At 46.2% G+C, this 18,714-nt stretch overlaps 1 protein-coding gene across 3 annotated transcripts in view; it reads left to right on the forward strand.

Annotated features, from left to right (window-relative positions):
* Positions 1–241: 241 nt before the first annotated feature.
* The window catches only part of LOC123951460 (solute carrier family 23 member 2-like), a 50,946-nt gene continuing 32,473 nt past the window's right edge, over positions 242–18,714 (forward strand). Inside the window, exons 1-3 of one of the 3 annotated variants that reach the window (XM_046020196.1) lie at positions 242–393; positions 2,604–2,747; positions 12,464–12,621. In XM_046020196.1, coding sequence (XP_045876152.1) covers positions 352–393; positions 2,604–2,747; positions 12,464–12,621 — 344 coding nt within the window. In that variant the 5' untranslated portion in view covers positions 242–351. Of the gene's footprint in view, positions 394–2,600; positions 2,748–12,463; positions 12,622–18,714 lie in introns of all 3 variants that reach the window. The other 2 variants (XM_046020197.1, XM_046020195.1) reach the window with 2 other exon arrangements.

Below are 18,714 nucleotides of genomic sequence, written 5' to 3' on the forward strand. Positions count from 1 at the left end.
TGGAATCTGGCTTCTAGCAAATACTCTCGTGCCACTCCCAAAAGGCTGCACCTGATTTACTTCCATAGTGTCATAGAGGATCATTAACTTCTCTACACTTTCTCAAACTTATTAAATTATGAAACATGGGCTGCACCTGAGTGCACCTTGGTCTCCTGTGGTGATTGGAGGGGTGAGAAGGGAAGTCTGGAAGCCCCACCCTCCCCAGAGCCAGCCCAGCCCAGGATCTCTCTCTCTCTCTCTCTCTCTCCCTTTTGGCAGACGGTGAAGACATTAATCTCCTTCAGCTGAAGCAGGTTCCCTTCGTTTCTATCCTGAGAGGAGGCCAACAGGAGCTGACCCCAGGTGACCATGAGCTCTGCTATCACCGGCTGGGAGCACCCCGACCCTTCGGTGAGTGCTGCTGAAAGAGAGGCAAAGAAAAGAGGGGGCAGGCAGAACGGAAGAAGGGCATGGAAAGGGGTCCCGGTGCCCTAATTCACTATTCATGCTCAGGACGTGTGGCTTACGTTCGAGGCCAGATTTTAGATTATTAGACTGGTGTGCAGCTGCCCTCCAGATTCCCCCCATCATGAGGCCAAGACTCCTCCCTCCCTGAGCACTAAACCCAGTGAGTACATTCTAAAGCAGGGAGGAAGCGCTGGAAGATTCTTTGAGTTTTGCCTTTATTCACAGCTGGTCTCTGCGGAATCTAAATGTCTAAATATTTGCTTTCCGGGCTTCTCGGTGTTATGATTTCTTTGATCAGAAGGACTTTCTAAAACAAAGCAAAGGGAAAGAGAGGGCATCAGAGAGTGAGGCAGAGAACCAATATTTACCAAACCACCAGTACCCCCCGGGCACTCTCTGTGTTTTATTTTCTTCCTTCCAAGCCAACGAAGCAGGTGCTTCTGTTCCTGGGTGAGGAACCTGAGGCCCAGAGAAGTGACAGTGATACCTCTGCAGGCTTCTCTGGCGAGTCCTTGAGCCCCGGCCCCGCCACCTTCCCAACCCATTTTCGAGCGCCTACAAGTAGCGGGGTGAACGGAGTGAAGACACTCTTGTTGGAGCAACCACTCCGCGACAGGTGGCAAGAGCTCCTCTGCACCAGGGCCGGACAGCAGCCCCAGGTGGCTGGGGGCTGGGTGTCACCCGCAAACCTGGGCCGGGTCCCCGCAGCTGTCCTCGGAGGCCACCCACGGCTGCTCAGCACTCTGGGGAGGACGAACTCCTCCCTGTCTTTTCCAGGAACTCTTGGGAGGCCCTTCAGACATCTCTCCACTTGTCTCTTCGAAATTCTTTCTGCCCCTACTGTCATGGAAACAGAACGAAATCGAAGCAAACAACCGTCTTGGGAAATCAGAGACTTCCACGCTGTGGTTCACCTGCGGCCACCAGGAGCGGGGCAGGTCTGGGCCTGCACCCACCCTCTTTCCAGCGGTCCCTCTTCTCTTCGTTTGCAGCCACACTCTTCGGGAATGTATCTGGTTTCGCATGCATGTTGCTCTGCTGGAAACTTTGAGGGACCTTAACGAGGGGGAGACAACTTCCTGACCCTGAAAGCTTATGGCCTCTCTAGGGGAATGCAGGACACGCAGAAATGCTTCGGTCCAAGAGAGAGGATGGAGAATTATGCAACAGAGAGGCAGAGCATGCTGGGAGGCGTGGGGAGAAAAACCCTGTGGGTGCGGGGAAGTCAGAAGTGATGGGGAGGAGGCATTGAGCTCTTGCAAGTGGGAAGGGGAAGCAGGGGACTCCAGAGGGGTCCCAGGGGGAGCTAAGATGCTGACACAGGATAACGGAGGCCACATTTGGAGAAACCTGGACAACCCCATTGGCTAGCGCCAGGTGCATGGGAGTGTTAGCCAACAAACCTAGAGGGCCAGGCCGGCGACCAGAAGCTGTGGGGGGGGGGGGGGTGAGGGGAGTCAGTGGGGCAAGGGACCCCTCTTCTTCCCGGGAACCCCACTGCTGTCCCTGCACCTGAGTCTCCCCCTGCCTCGCCAGTCTGCCCCTGGCCGTCGGGCGCTGCTCCCGCTTACACCGGCTCGCTGCTTCCACTCGTTGGGTCCACACTGAGCACGGGTGTTGGCTGCTCTCGAAGCCGGGGCCACATGGAGGAGTAAGGCCCAGTCAGCGCATTCTAGGACCTTCCAGCCCCACAGAAAAGATGGGTGCGGTAGGCGTCTGTGGGATAACCGCGCCCTGAGGAGAGCTTCAGCAGATGTAGACACAGGGCCCACGGGAGTGCCTCTGAGGGCCGCTCCAGCATTCTGGGGCCAGGATCCCCAACTACCTGTCTGGGAGGGAGATCTGTCCATTTTCTGACCTTGGAGTTGGCCCCCACCCCTTTTCCACAAAGCGGCTGTTGTGCAGACAGGCCTCAGGCAAAGCAGCCTGTCCCCTCTCGGGACCCCAGACCGTACATGCAGGCCCTGCTGATGTACAATGTGGAAAATCCTGGTCTTTCAAGTCTGGACCTCGACATCCCAAACTGGCCAGCCGTGATCCCTGTGCCATGGCCTCTTGCCCCCGGCTGGCCATCCATCCCCCCAGGTGAGATCAGGAAGTCCACTTGCTTCCTCCTAAAATGCCCAGGTGTGTCCCTCTCTTGTTCCCAGCAGAGGGTGGACGACAGGCTCAACCGTTACCATGATGGCCAAGGCGGGAAGAAGGCTGGGCAGGCCGGGAGCTCCAGCAGCAGCCAGCCAACCTATAGCGTCCTGGATGTCCCCCCGTGGTACCTCTGCATTCTCTTGGGCGTCCAGGTAACACCACCCAGCAGGCATGGGGTCCAAGGAGGCTCTGCCTCAAAAGCCACACGCATGACACCAGGGCCGGATTGGTCAAGAGCCACAGCTTCAGTTACTAATATTCTTGTCTTCCGTGTCGTTGACCGCTGGGGGAACGCCAAGCTCCTTGTCTGTCTCTCTCTCTTTTTCCTCTCTCTCTCTCTCTCTCTCTCTCTCTCTCGGTGGGGGGGTGGGGGTGGGGTGGGCACGGAGGGTTGGAATTAGCAGAGGACTCTCCCTCGTGCTAAGCAGATAGGTCACACCAAGGACATCAACTGCATCATTTTCATGAGACCCATTTCAATTTATTTGATTCGCAACAATTAAAAAAATGTGATGAGCAGAGCTTGGGGAATCTAGGGAGACAAGCACTGTCAAACACTTGTGTTGGAACACTACCTGATGCAGCCTTTCCAGATGACCACTGGTGGTTTCTATCAACATGTAAATCATGTGCCCTTTAACCCAGTCCACAGCGCTTAAGAATTTCTCTGTGGGTACGAGGGCAAGACCTGTTAAGATAAGTTCAGAGATGGTCTTGTAACATTATTGGCGATAGTAACATCAACCCCCACAACAAACAAATGAGCAAAACCCTAGAAACAACCCAATTATCCTTCAAAGGGAATGGGTCGAGCAAATTGTGACACATTCGAGCAGGTGACTTTTGTATGCAACTGTTAAAAAGAGATACATTTATCATGCAGTTAGGGAATATTCCCCAATGTGTAGATTGCTTTGGGTAGTATAGACATTTTAATGATAATCTCTTCTTCCTATCCATGAGCATGGAACGTCTTTCCATTTCTCTGTGTCCTCTCCAATTTCTTTTATCACTGTTTTATAGTTTTCAGAGTATAGGTCTTTCATCTCTTTGGTTAGGTTTATTCCTAGGTATTTTATTACTTTTGGTACAATTGTAAATGAGACTGTTTTCTTAATTTCTCTTTGTGCTGCTTCACTATTGGTGTACAGAAATGCAACAGGTCCCTGTCTGTTGATTTTGTATCCTGTGACTCTACCAAATTGGTTTATCAGTTCTACTAGTTTTTTTGATGGGCTTTGGGGTTTTCATGGTACCATGTCATCTGCTAATAGTGCAAGTTTGACTTCTTCCTTATCAATTTGGATGCCTGTTATTTTGTTGTTGTTGTTGTCTGATTGCTGTGGCTGGGACTTCCAGTACTATGTTGAAAGAAGGTGGTGAAAGTGGACATCCTTGTCTTGTTCTTGACCTTACAGGAAATGCTCTCTGTTTCCCCACTGAAGATGATATTAGCTGTGGATTTTTCTTAGGAGGTATATTCCCTCTAAACCTCCTTTGCTGAGGGCTGTTGTTCTTTTAAAATCATGAATGGATGTTGTACTTTGTCAAATGCTTTTCTGTATCCACTGAAATGATCATATGGTTCTTACCCTTTCTCTTACTTATTCCTTTCCTCTTTATCCTTTCTCTTGTCCTTTCAGTGTGATGTATCACATTGATTGATTTGGGAATATTGAACCACCATTGCAACCCAGGAATAAATCCCACTTGATCATAGTGAATGATTTTTTAAAAATGTATTCTTGAATTCAGTTTCCAAGTATTTTATTGAGGATTTTTGCATCTATGTTCATCAGGGATGTTGGTCTATAGTTCTCCTTTTTAGCGGTGTCATTATCTTATTTTGGTATCAGGATAATGCTGACCTCATAGAATGAATGTGAAAGTTTTCTTTCCTTTTCAATTTTTTGAATAGTTAAAGAATAACAGGTATTAACTCTTCTTTAAATGTTTGTTAAAATTCACCTGTGAAGCCACCTGACCCTGGACTTTTTGTTTTTTGGGATTTTTTTGCTTATTGATTCAATTTCTTTCCTGGTTATCAGGCTGTTCAAATTTTCTGTTTCTTCCAGTTTCAGTTTTGGTATTTCGTGTTTTCAGGAATGTATCCATTTCTTCCAGGTTGTCCAGTTTGTTGGTGTAGAGTTTTTCATGATACTCTGTTGCAATTATTTGTCTTTCTGTGGTGTTAGCTGTTATTTGTCCTCTCTCATTTGTGACTTTATTTATTTTTTCTTTTTTGATAAATCTGGCCTGAGGTGTATCAATTATATTGATTTTTTTTTTTTTTTTTCAAAGAACCAGCTCCTGGTTTCATTGACCTGTTCATTGTTTTTTGTTTTTTGGGGTTTTTTTTCGTTTTTGTTTTTGATTTTTAGTTTTTCAGTTATTTCTGCTCTAATCTTTATTATTTATTTATTTGACAGAGAGAGGGAGAGATCACAAGTAGGCAGAGAGGCAGGTAGAGAGAGAGGGAAGCAGGCTCCCTGCTGAGCAGAGAGTCCAATGCAGGGCTGAATCCAGGACCCTGGGACCATGACCTGAGCCAAAGGCAGAAGCTTAACCCACTGAGCCACCCAGGCACCCTTAATCTTTATTATTTAATTTTTTTCTGCTGGTTTTAGGTTTTGTTTGTTGTTTTTTTTTTTTTCTAGCCCCTTTAGGGGTAAGTTTAGATTATGTATTTGAGATTCTTCTTGCTTCTTGATCTAGGCCTCTATTGCTGCAACCCTTCCTCTTAGAACTGCTTTTGCTGAATCCTAAAGTTTTGGATTGTTGTGCTTTCATTTTCATTTGTTTCCATGTACTTCTTTTTTTCCTTCTTTTATTTCCTGGTTAACCCATTCACTGTTTAGAAGCATGTTACTTAACCTCCATGTATTTGTGATCTTTCCAGATTTTTTTCTGGTGGTTGACTTCTAGTTTCATAGTGTTATGGTCAGAAAAGATGCATGGTAGGACTTTGGTCTTCTCGAATCTGCTGAGGCTTTTTTTTTTTTTAAAGATTTTTTTTATTTATTTGACACACAGAGAGAGATCACAAGTAGGCAGAGAGGCAGGCAGAGAGAGAGAGAGGAGGAAGCAGGCTTCCTGCTGAGCAGAGAGCCCGATGCGGGGCTCGATCCCAGGACCCTGAGATCATGACCTGAGCCGAAGGCAGCGGCTTAACCCACTGAGCCACCCAGGCGCCCCCTGAGGCTTGTTTTGTGGGCTGATATATAATCTATTCTAGAGAATGTTCTATGTGCACTTGAAAAGAACATGTATTCTGCTGTTTTAGGATGAAATGTTCTGAATATATCTGTTAAATCCATCTGTTCCAGTGTGTCATGGAAAGTCATTGTTTCCTTGTTGATTTTCTGTTTAGATGATCTGTCTATGGATGTAAGTGGGGTGTTAAAGCCCCTGCTATTACTGTATTTCTATTGATTAGTTCCTTTATGTTTGTTATTAGCTGTTTCAATGTGTTTGGGTGCTCCCATATTGGGTGCATAAATATTTACAATTGCTATATCTTCTTGTTGGATTGTCTCCTTTATTATTATATAGTGTCCTTTGTCTCTTGTTACAGTCGTTTTGAAATCTATTTTGTCTGAAATAAGTATCTCTACTTGGCTTTCTTTCTTTTTTTTTTAAGATTTATTTATTTATTTATTTGAGAGAGAGAGCATGAGCAGGAGGAGGAACAGAGGGAAAGAATCCTCAAGCACACTCCCTGCTGAGTGTGAAGCCCAATGCAGGACTCTATCCTATAACTCTGAGACTGTGAACTGAGAGTCGGATGCTTAACTGACTGAGCCACCCAGGTGCCCTCCTCCTGTCTTTCTTTGGACATCCATTTGCATGATAACTATTTCTCCCTCACTTTCAATCTGCAGGTGTCTTTAGTTTAAATGTGTCTCTTGTAAGCAACATATAGATGACTCTTTTTTAAAAAAAATCCTTTCTGGCACCCTATATATTTTTATCGAACTGTTTAGTTCATTTACATTCAAAGTAATTATTGATTGATATCTGTTTATTGCCATTTTATTACTTGTTTTGTGGTTGTTTCTGAAGATTTTCTCTGATCCTTTCTTGTCTTTCTCTCTGTCATATTTTGCTGATTTTCTTTAGTGACATATTTGGATTTATTTCTCTTTATTCTTTGCATGTTTATTCGTGGGTTTTGATATATGGTTGTCATTAGGTTTGTCTATAACCTCTTCTACAAATAGCAGTTTGTATTAAGTTGGTGGTCGTTTAAGTCAAAACCCATTCTCCTCTCCTCCCATGTTTTAAGTATATGTTGTTATATTTTATATTTTTGTGTGTATGTGAGTTCCTTGACTTATTTTTTATAGAAATATTCATTGTTACTGCTTTTGTGTTTCCTGCCTTTGTGCTGTCACTTTTGGTCTCTCCTTTCCACTCAAAGTGTCTCCTTTAATATCTCTTGAGGGGTTGGTTTAGTCGTCATGAACTCCCTTAGTTTTTGTTTGTCTGGGAAACGTTTTCTCTCTCCTTCTGTTTCTGAATGATGTTCTTGCTGGATAGGGAGTATTCTTGGCTGCAGATGTTTCCCATTCAGCACTTTGACCATGTCATGCCACTCCCTTCTGGCTTGCCATGTTTCTGTTGAAAAATCTCCTACTAGCCTTCTGGGTTTTTCCTTGTAAGTTAATAACTTCTTTTGTCTCACTGCTTTTTAAAATTTTTTTTTAAGATTTTATTTATTTTATGTCAGAGAGAGCGAGAGCAAGAGCAAGCATAGGCAGACAGAGAGGCAGGCAGAGACAGAGAGAGAAGCAGTCTCCTTCCTGAGCAAGGAGCCTGATGTGGGACTCGATCCCAGGATGCTGGGATCATGACTGAGCCGAAGGCAGCTGCTTAACCAACTGAGCCACCAGGCGTCCCTGTCTCACTGCTTTTAAGATTTTTTTCTTTATCACCATAGTTTGCAAGCTTAATTACACTGTATCTTGGTGTGGGGCTGCTTTTGGTGATGTTGTCAGGAGTTCTCTGTGCCTCCTGGATCTGGATGTCTGTTTCCTTCCTCAGATTAGGAGCATTTTCAGCTATCATTTCTTCAAATATATTTTCTGCCCCCTTTTCTCTCTTCTTCTTCTTCTTCTTCTTCTTCTGGGACTCCTACAATACAAATGTTATTACATTTGATGGATTTACTGATTTCCCTAAGTCCATTCTTGTTTTGTGTAATTCTTTTTTCTCTTTTGTTCAGCTTGATTACTTTCCATGACTCTTCCTTCGAGGCCACTCATTTGTCCCTCTGTTTCCTCTATCCTGTTTTTCATCCCAACACATCCGCTCCTCATTTTGTTTACTAAGCCCTTATAGCTCTGCTGTGTTATTCCTTATCTCTGTGTTAAGGGTCTCACTCATGTCTTCCACTCTTCAGTCTGACGAGTATCCTTATGATCACTGTTTTAAATTCTCTGTCAGGCGTGTTACTTATGTCTGCTTTGATTAGCTCTCTAGCCATGGCCTTGTCCTGTTCTTTCATCTGGGATACGTTTCTCTGTCTCCCCATTTTGTCTGCCTCTCTGTGTCTGCTTGTGTGTTAAGAAAGTCAGCTATGACTTTGGCTCATGAAAGCAGAGACTTGGGTGCCTGGGTGGCTCAGTTGGTTAAGCGACTGCCTTCAGCTCAGGTCATGATCCCAGAGTGCTGGGATCGAATTGCGCATCAGGCTCCCTGCTCCATGGGGAGTCCACTTCTCCCTCTGACCTTCTCCTGTCTAATGCTCTCTCTTATTGTCTCTCTCTCAAATAAATCAGTAAAATCTTTTTAAAAAATTTTTAAAATAAATAAATAAATAAATAAATAAAATAAATAAGAGAGTAGTGACTTTATGAAGATGAGGTCCTGAGTGTCTTGCAGGGCAGTGTCCCCTGTTCACCAGGACCCGGCCCTTCAGGGGAGTCTCCCGTGTGTTGCTAACACGTTGCTGTGGTGTCTGAGTCACTGCTCCTTTCAGCGCAGTCATCTACGCTGCTGTTTGACTGTTGTGGGCTATGCTTGCTCTCCGTGGTGTTCGTGGGACCCAGGCAGGCCAGCTCTGAAGGGGCATGGCCGCCAGGGAATTTGGGAGCAGGGCGGCAGTGTTAGCAAAGTGCAGCAGGCCACTAGTCCCATGCCAGATCCCCCGAAGCACCTAGGCGGCTGCCAGCTGGGGGCTGCGAGCCAGGCGGCTGGGGGTGTGAGGCTGGGCTCGGTGCAGTGGTGGGGCCGGCAGTGCCGGCAGCTCCGCCCCCTGTGGTCGGCGGGGCACGTGCGCTGCTTTGACAGAATTTGCCCTGAGCCAACGGAGGCTACAGGTGTCTGTGCCGCTCCGCCTCCTGCAAGTGGCTCTGTTTATGCCAGACGATGCGGGAGGGAAAGGACACCCCCACCTCCCTCGTTTGTAAAGAGGTCCTCCAGCACGCTCCACAATCAGTTTGAACAGACCTGTCTCCTCTTTGCTCCAGACGTTGTATAAACCGCCGTGTTTTGTTTTCAAGATTTATTTATTTATTTGAGAGAGAGAGACAGAGAGAGGGAGAGCGAGCGTGGATGGGGAGAGGCAGAGGGAGGGAGAGAGAGTCCCAAGCAGACTCCCTGCTGAGTGCAAAGCTAATGACACAGGGTTTGGTCTCACAACCCTGAGATCACGACCTGAACCCTGAGCCGAAACCAAGAGTCGGTCGCTTCCCCGACTGTGCCACCCAAGCGCCCCTACACTGCCATTTCTGCGTTGCCTCTCCACACAGGCTGCTGGCTCTTTAAGGGTGGGACCCGGCTGTCACTCGCCCTTCTGATTGGCCCAGGGCTGGGTCAGCTGACTTTTGCCGCTCTAGGCGCCAAGTCTCCCCAGGATTTACAGACTCCAGGAGCTCAGCAGCCCTGGTGTTTAAAGCCAAAGGGTCTGGGGAATCGTCTCCCCTGTGTGAGCTCCCTGGTGCCGGAACCCATTTCTCCGCCCTCTCTGTGAGCCCAGGTCCCTCCCCGCGGCAGGCAGCCTCCCGCCATCTTTCTGACCTTCCTGACCTTTCAGCCGCGGCTTCTTCTTTGTATTCAGTTGTGGGATTTGTTCTGCTGGTCTTCCGGTCACTGTTCCGTTTCTTGACTGGGACGGGGATGATACCTAGTTGTGAGCGTGGAAGGGGGTGAGCTCAGGATCCTCCTACCTGTTCCCCATCCTCCCGAGCTCCAAGTCTCTTGCCCACTTTTAAATCAGCTTATTTGGGTTTTGCTATTGAGTTCCTTAGATATTTTGGATATTAACGCTGTACGTGGGTGGCTCGGTCAGTTAAGCATCTGCCTTCAGCTCAGGTCATGATCCCAGGGTCCTGGGGTCGAGCCCTTCATCCGACTCCCTGCTCACCGGGAGGCTGTTTCTCCCTTTTCCTCCTGGTCATGCGCTCGCTCTCTCTCTCGCTCTCTCTCCCCTAAATAAATAAATAAATAAAATAGCTAAAAAAATTTTTGGATACTAACCTCTTATAGATAGACAGTTTGCAAATATTTTCTCCCATTCTGAAGGATGCCTTTTTATTTTGCTAACTGTTTCTTTGGCTGTGCAGAGCTTTTTACTTTGATGTAGTCCTGCTTTCTTATTTTTGCTTCTGTTGTTGGTGCTTTTCGTGTCATAGCTAACAATCTTTGCCAAGACCTGACGTTAAGGAGCTTTTCTGCTGTGTTTTCTTGTAGGAGTTTCACAGTTTCAGGCCTTACATTTAAGCCCTTAATCCGTTTTGAGTTAATTTTTGTGAGTGGTGCGAGATAGGAGTTCCATTTTTCATTCTTCTGTGTGTGGCTGTCTAGATTTTGCAGCACAATTAATTGACAAGAATACCCTTTCCCCCACGAGTCTTTTCAGCTTCCTTGTCAAATATTGGTTGACCATATGTGCATGGGTTTCTTTCTGGGCTCTCAATTCTGTTCTATTGGTCTATTTGTCTACCTTTATGATAGTACCATTTTGGTTTCTCCTTTTTTGTTTTTTTGGATTTTTGAAAATAACATTCTTCTAGTTTTCAAAAACTGCTATCAAATTCTGCAAAAAATCTGCATATGTCATTGGCAAATGGAAGAAATTCCAGTATGTTTTTATTATTTAATTTTTGCTGTACTTTTTAAGGTAAATGAAAATAACAGCAAGTTTTCAGGTACGATGCTGTTTGATTACTGTAGCTTTATAACAAAGTTTGAAATGAGGAATTGTGATGGCTGCACTTTTGTTCTTTCTCAGGATTGCTTTGGCTATTTGAGGTGTTTTGTTGTCCCATACAAATTATAGCATTGTTTTTTCTATTCTTGTGAACAACATCATTGAAATTTTGACAGCAATTTCATTGACTCTATACTTGGCTTTGAATAGTATGGACTTTTTTTTTTAAAGATGTTTATTTATTTATTTGACAGAGAGGGAAATCACAAGTAGGCAAAGAGCAGGCAGGCAGACAGAGAGGGGAAGCAGGCTCCCTGCTGAGCAGAGAGCCTGATGCGGGGCTCGATTCCAGGACCCTGAGATCATGAACTGAGCTGAAGGCAAAGACCTTAACCCACTGAGGCACAGAGGTGCCCCAGTATGGACATTTTTTTAAAAATTATTTATTTATTTATTTATTTATAAAAGATTTTATTTATTTATTTGACAGAGAGAGAGAGAGATCACAAGTAGGCAGAGAGGCAGTCAGAGAGAGAGGGGAAAGCAGGCTCCCCGCTGAGCAGAGAGCCCCATGCGGGGCTCGATCCCAGGACCCTGAGACCATGATCTGAGCGGAAGGCAGAGGCTTAACCCACTGAGCCACCCAGGCACCCCTAGTATGGACATTTTAATGACATACATTCCTCCTCCCTTCTGCTAACTTTAGGCTCACTTTATTCTTCTTGTTCTAGTTCGTATAGAGGTATAGAATTAGGAGGTATAGAATTAGGCTGCTTGAGATTTTTCTTCTATGCCTTTATCACTATGAGCTTCCCTCTTAAAATTACTTTCCTGTGACCCAGGAATTTTGATATGCTGTGTTTCCATTTTTGTTTTTCTCATTTTATTTTTTTGTCATTTCCCTTTTGATTTCTTCTTATTCCCATTCGTTGCTCAGGGGGATGTTGCTTACTTTCCACAGATTTGTGAATTTTCTGGTTATCCTCCGGTTTCATACCATTACCATCAGAAAAGACCCGTGGTATGATTCCCTTCTTAAATTTGCCAAGGCTGTTTTGTGACTTAACATATGATCTGTCCAGGGGAATGTGCTCAAGGCTTCCTGGTCATTAGTCTTGCCCTCACCTTGTACGTTGTTTTAATTATGAGCCTCTTGTCTTGTTCTTTTTTTTTTTTCTTAGATTTTTTAAAGAATTTTTTTAGATTTTAAAAAAGATCTTATTTATTTATTTGACAGAGAGAGGGAGCTCAAGTAGGCAGAGAGTCAGACAGAGGGAGAATGAGAGGCCGAGCAGGAGTCTGCTTCTAGGCTCAATTCCAGGACCCTGGGATCATGACCTGAGCTGAAGGCAGACCCTTAACTGACTGAGCCACCCAGGCGCCCCTCTTGCCTTGTTCTTATTCTTAAGACCCCCCTCTTTGGTTCCTGTTATGTCCTCCTGTTTTGTGTCCCTGCCTAGGTTTCTTACCCAGAATATCAGTTCCCAGTGTTGCCGTTGTGCCCTTGATCCCCAGACCCTCTGGCTGTGTCTCTGTTTCTTACTGCCTGGTCTCCCTCATTCCCACTGTTGATCTGAGTGTCTGCCTGTCACGCCTGGTCAGGCTCCTCTGAAACCAGAGGTAGAGCTCTTTCCTCTGGTGGGGGACCGGGAATGAGGGTTGGGGAGGCAGCCGCAGCACCCACGAGCCTGTCCACTCTCTCTGCTCTGCCCACAGCACTTCCTCACGGCCCTGGGGGGGCTCGTGGCAGTGCCGCTCATCCTGGCCAAGGACCTGTGCCTGCAGCATGACCCTCTGACTCAGAGCTACCTCATCAGCACCATTTTCTTCGTCTCCGGCCTCTGCACTCTCCTGCAAGTGTTTTTAGGAGTCAGGTAGGTAAAACTCTTTTCCCTGGCTTCTGACTTTTCCCTGCTGGAGTATCAGCAAGATTTGCTCAGCTTGCAGCTGGAGAGGTGGTTAGGCAGCTGGTGGGACCTGCTAAAGGGAACACGGGACTAGGAATCAGAGCCTGGGTTCAAGTCCTTACTCCAACACTTACTGTCTGTACTAGCTAGGATTCTCGATTAAAGTTACATAAATCCAGATTAGCTTGGGCAAAAATTCATTCTTTATTAATGTATATGAATAAGGTAAGAGAAAGGCAAGGTGCATCACGTGTCAGGATCAGGGACTCAGAAGATGGGACTTCTCTTGTTTCTATAGAGGCCTGCCCCTAATGTTTGTGAGATGCAGGGCAAAAATACAAACAGATTCCCACACACTGTGTCTAGATATTGGAGAGTTACAAACCGAAGTTACAAATTCTTAAATAAGATCTGTTCTGATCATTCCACCTGGAAGGCCAGGTTTGAATTTAGAATTCTGCCACCGCTCAAAGTTCTACTTTAGGACTTAGCCTCATGGGAGGCAGGGGCAACCCCTAGCCTGTGGCCTTTCCCCTTCTCTTCCTACTCAAGCTTTGCTCCAGATCATAAGTGGTCTAACATGCATGAATGTGGACACCCCAGCCTGCATGTCCAAGCTCCACACCCACCCCCAAGACACACGCATGCACATGTGCGTGCGCGCGCGCGCACACACACACACACACACACACACACACACACACACACCAAATTCCCCACACAGCAGACGCTTGGCCCTCCTCAGGCTTGGGGGTGTGCACATTTGCTTCATGGTCGGCCTTCAGCAGGACAGACCTGCGGAGGAGGCCCAAGAAGCCTCTGGAAAAGACTCAGGGCCATTTAAGCAGAGAGTTCTTGGCTCTCAAAGGGGAGAGGCACACGGGCTTGAGGTGGACATGTCTCCCAGAGAAGGCAGAGTGGAGCCCTCTGGAGCATCGGGCTAGGTGCAGGGGGGCTCTCCTGTCCTGTCTGAAGACAGTCTCCTCATCACACTGCCAGGGCCTGACTTTGTTGGCACAGACAGGCTCCCGGCGTAGGAGTGCAGACAGGCTCTGGTGGTCCTCGCACTCCTCTCCCAAAGCAGGTGAGATCTGCTCTGGAGAGCCTCCCGTTTTCAAATCCCAGGGAAGAGCGCTGATTGGTGCAACATAAGCCAAATGTCAGGCTCTCACCTATCGGGGCTACAAATATGGAGACTCCCCTTGAGGAGTTTCCCAAAGAGTCACGGAAGAGGAGTTCTGTTCTGAGGAGATGAGACCGCAGAGGCTCACTAGCGGGGTGCGTGGTTTGGGACCCATAAAACAAGGTCGATGCCGGCACTGCCTTTCCTCCCTTAGGGTCCCACTGAGATGAGCAATTGTTCAAATCAGTGCAGTCACCTTTTAGAAACAAAAACCACCCAGTCCCTTGTGCTCCTATGTAGGCTGCTAAAATTAGCCCGAGTAACATGGAGTCTTTTTGCTCTGGCGCTGGCCTGGATGAAATCGTGAGGCCAGGAAAATGTGTCACTGGAGTTTTCCTCCTCCTCATTTCCACACCTCCCCTCTTCCTGCTCTCCACTACTACCCCCTGCCCTACCTTGATTCCCAGAGTTCCTCACCGTGGCTCCATTGGGCTGCCATCTGCTCGGGAAATCCCTCTCCGTGGCCCTCTCTGGCCCTCTTCCACTCACCCCCTCACCTCAGACCTGTTAGTCCTGCGTCTTCTTCCTTTAACATTAATTGAGCATCTAGTCCAAGGACAGATACAGGTTCTGTTCCGCCTGAAGCTTACCCAGTTTTTGGCTTTCCCCTTTAAGGAAAAGGAATCCAGAAGTATGAATACAAAAGCATGTGTGAGAGAGATTATTAACTTGGAAAAAATCACAACAAATCACAAATTTTGAAAAGTAGATAAACACCACAAATGCCGTAAATTCCAAAATACAGCGTGGCGTTTTTATTATTTAACATTCTTACGGCACCCTATCATACTTCTCCCCCACATTTTATGCCTGCAGACTCTTTTCATCTTTAATTGAAGGTTGTGTACTCTTTGATCACCTCTTCATTTTATAAAGAGAAGGAGAAATCGTTCAGTCACTCCTCTAGCACGGGTTCGTCCAAGTTTGCTTGGAATTACTGCTAGCTGAGATACAGAAATGCTGCTGTAGATTTGTGCCCTGCAAACACAGAAATTCTGTTGTATTTGATTTCTATCAAAAAAATGTAAAATGCACGCTGCATTTATAAGTGTATATGATGCATTATTAAGTATATTCTTTTTTTTAAAGATTTTATTTATTTTACAGAGATCACAAGTAGGCAGAGAGGCAGGCAGGGGTGGGGGTGGGGGAAGCAGGCTCCCTGCCGAGCAGAGAGCCTGATGTGGGCCTCGATCCCAGGACCCTGAGATCATGACCTGAGCCAAAGGCAGAGGCTTAACCCACTGAGCCACCCAGGTGCCCCTATTAAGTATATTTTTGAGAGGAGACAGCTTCCATCTCACCTGCATAGCAACGAGAACCAAATCTTCTCTGGCAATTTCACGTATCTGACGGTGGTCAGATTTTCCACAGACTTGCTTCTGGCACCATGCATTTCAGACCTTGTTTCTCATCCACCACCCACATATGTCAAATGCCAGGTGCAGTGGGACACATCCATAACATCAGGTTCTGTGCCCTCATGTCACGAAGTAGATTGAGCTGGCATTGCGAGAAACAATCATGACACCAGGGTGGCTAGAGATAAATGAAGTATCCATGGGTGGCTTAGTGGTCTCAAACCACGTAAGTACATCCTACCACACTCAAATTCAATTTATCCTGACTCAGCTTCCCCTTAGCCAGATCCTAAAAGTGCTTATGGCCTTTCAAATGCCATTGGATGCAAGATTCAGGGTCCGCAAGGTGGCGGTACAAAGAGACAAGAGTTGTAGCCAAATGTGGCTGAAACTGTTTACTTTGGCGAAGCTGACAAAGACATATGGCTAGTGAACGCAGGGTAGGGACCCCTCCCCGGACTTTAGAAGGAGTTAGGCAAGTGAGAATCCCTTCGCCAAAAATCTCCGTTTGACCTAATCTGTGCCAGGCCTGTGCTCAGCCCTGGGGTTGTGAAGGGAAATGGAAAACATTTCCTACAGTGGGCTTCTGGCCTGACCTGTCTTGACAGAAAATGACTGGACAGGAAAACATTAATATCCATGTCTTCTTTGTCAATTATCTGAGTTAAACCACACAGGTCTAGATGATATGGGGCTAGCCCCTCGTTTCCAGGAGAGGCTGACTGTAGACAGCGTTCCGAGGAGTATATTCATTCTTGGCATTCTTGGCATGGCCATTTTTCCTGAAGTGCTTCCTTTGCAAGTCATTTCCAGGCGATATGCCAAGGCTTAAGTTCTTACAATCTCTGCTGAGGAGTGGGACACACGGGACCTCAGCTTTGGTGGGTTAGTTCTCTGCTCTCTCTTTCTTCTGTCACCATCTCTTAGAGCCAAAATTTCTTCCAGATCCCTCACCAAGGACTCATAGAGGTACAGGGTTTCTCTGGTTTATCTCTCAGAACTCTAAAATCCAGATACCTTCCCCCGTTTTCCAGGATTGGCCCTAGGAATGTAAGAGGCTGCAGTAGCATTAGGGAGGCCTTGCAGGAACCTGCCTGAGGACCTGGGGACCCCACCCCTGTCCCGGCCCCATGGAGAGTTACAAATGGAAGAGTATTGAGCTTCAAAACTGGAGGCCTGAACTCCAGTCTTGGCTTCTGTGCCATGGGAACTTGGACAAGTCACCTACCCTCTTTAAGATTCAATTTTCTCATCTATAAAGTGAAAGAGTTCAACCTCGCAATGTCTGAAGGCCTCTTTGATCTCTGTTATGGACAGCTATGATGTTGACAGGGAAGGTGATGAAGTGCCCTGTTTTAATTGGATTACCAGTGGTAAAAGCAGCTGTGGGCTTAGCCTTCTGGCGGGTTCTGTGAGAAACAAACTAATCAGGAGTTAGGATCCAAAGAACTTGAACTTACCCCTTCATTAAATATGCAGAGAAAGAGGGAAATAAAATTAGGAAGTAAAATCACCCTAATGTCTTTAGACTAAGGTGAGGGCAGGAATAAATGTGTGTTTGGTTGTACCCATGGAAATAAGCTCCCCTCCCTCCAGATGCTGATGAATAACTTCCGGAGACATTATGGATTATAAAACCTAGTCATAGTCTTTGACTCAGAGGCCAAGGAGATCTGATTGCTGGTTATTTGCTGATAACCCAAAACAGGCTGATGTTGCAATTAGATTTCAGAATATCTTAGTGATTAAAATGACATTATATAATCAAAAAAAAATGATAAGAGATGATAACTTCTGCTCTTTTTTTTTTTAAGGGAGTGCACATGCAGTAGGAGTTGGGGGGTGGGTAGAGGAAGAGAGAGAATCTTTACGCAGGCTGCACACACACTGTGGAGCCCAACGCGGGGCTCCATCTCACTGTCCTGAAATCCTGAGCTGAGCCAAAAATCAAGAGTTGGATGCTCAATGAACTGAGCAGCCCAGGTGCACCACCACTGCTCAGTAACAGAGCTCACAAGCACTGGACCCAGTGTGGGGCGGGCAGCTGTACTCCTTGGCAACATGGATAGCTGCTTCCCTGGTATGACTTTAGGGGTCTTAGGTGCATCCCCCTAGGAGCCTTCCTCACTTAGGTTGGTTCTATAGAAAGGCCATACCCATCGACAGGCGTATGTAGGTATGCAGCCACTTTGCTCCTGCCCTCTTGACAGCCAGCTCACCAGATGTACCACTGGAGCTCTGGCTGGAGCAGGATCCGTGGTGGCTTTGGGGGTAGAAGAGTGACCGGACCATCCATCGCAACAGAGGAGTCCTGAAGATGGGGCCGGTACTTCTGCTTCCTCTGGGTTTAAGTTGAGTAGTTACCAATAGGGGAAGGCACACGATGGCATTTCCTTATCTGGTCCAGGGAGCTCCGTAGAAAATGAACAAAGTGCTCTATGTCCAGTAGGAAGTAGTTGGGACTCAGAGTGCTCACTAATTCTTACAACACGGTGACCCTTTAAAACTCAAGAGGAATTCTTCAGTCCCATCTTATAATCCTGGGTCTTTGCTCCCCGTTCTGATCGATTTCAAAGAAAAGTCCTCATGACGTCATCCTTTACCCACTCACTGGATTGACTCAAGAAGGGAACATCAAAATGATGACATGGGTGAGGTTGGATTCCAGCAGCTCACCCTCCAGACGCATCTGTCCCCAACTGTTGACCACTTCCCCATTTACCCACAGGCTTCCCCTCTTACCCACAGGCTTCTTGAATTGCACATGTCCCAACCCCAAACCTTCTCAGGGCAATCATCCAGGTTCTCAAGTGCAGAAGGCATATTGCTCTCCCTAGAGGAGACTTCATGCTTCCTTTCCTCTCTACCCTGGACAATATTTGCATTATTTTTTCTTGAAGTTCTCATGTTTCTATGAAGAGGAACTCTTTTTTAATTTTTCTAAAGCCTAGAGAATTATATTAGTGCACACAGGAGCTTAGCTCAGTGTCAGGTACAGAAATTTATTTTTCACATCAAGAAAAGGATTGTCCTATACACAAAATTTTATACCCTCCCTTGACTTTTTAATAAGTAAAAAATTTTAATTGTAAAAAACAGCTCTCCTCTCGCTTTTTTTTTTTTAAAGATTTTATTTATTTATTTGGCAGACAGAGATCACAAGTAGGCAGAGACGCAGGCAGAGAGAGAGAGGAGGAAGCAGGCTCCCTGCAGAGCAGAGAGCCGGATGTGGGACTCGATCCCAGGACCCTGAGATCATGACCTGAGCCGAAGGCAGAGGCTTAACCCACTGAGCCACCCAGGCGCCCCTCTCCTCTTGCTTTTTAAACATATACAATGCACTGTAATATTTTTCCATTTTAGCAAACACACTTCTGCAATAGTATTTTTTTAAAAAAAGATCACTTAGTATTTCATTCTCTAGAATATATAATTATATTCTAATTTATTTAGCTATTTCCTTTTAAAGAACATTTAAACTGTTTCAAGATTTTCACTATGGTAATAGCAGCCAAT

The sequence above is a fragment of the Meles meles genome, chromosome 10, assembly GCF_922984935.1.
Source record: "Meles meles chromosome 10, mMelMel3.1 paternal haplotype, whole genome shotgun sequence".
Classification (NCBI taxonomy): Eukaryota; Metazoa; Chordata; class Mammalia; order Carnivora; family Mustelidae; genus Meles; species Meles meles.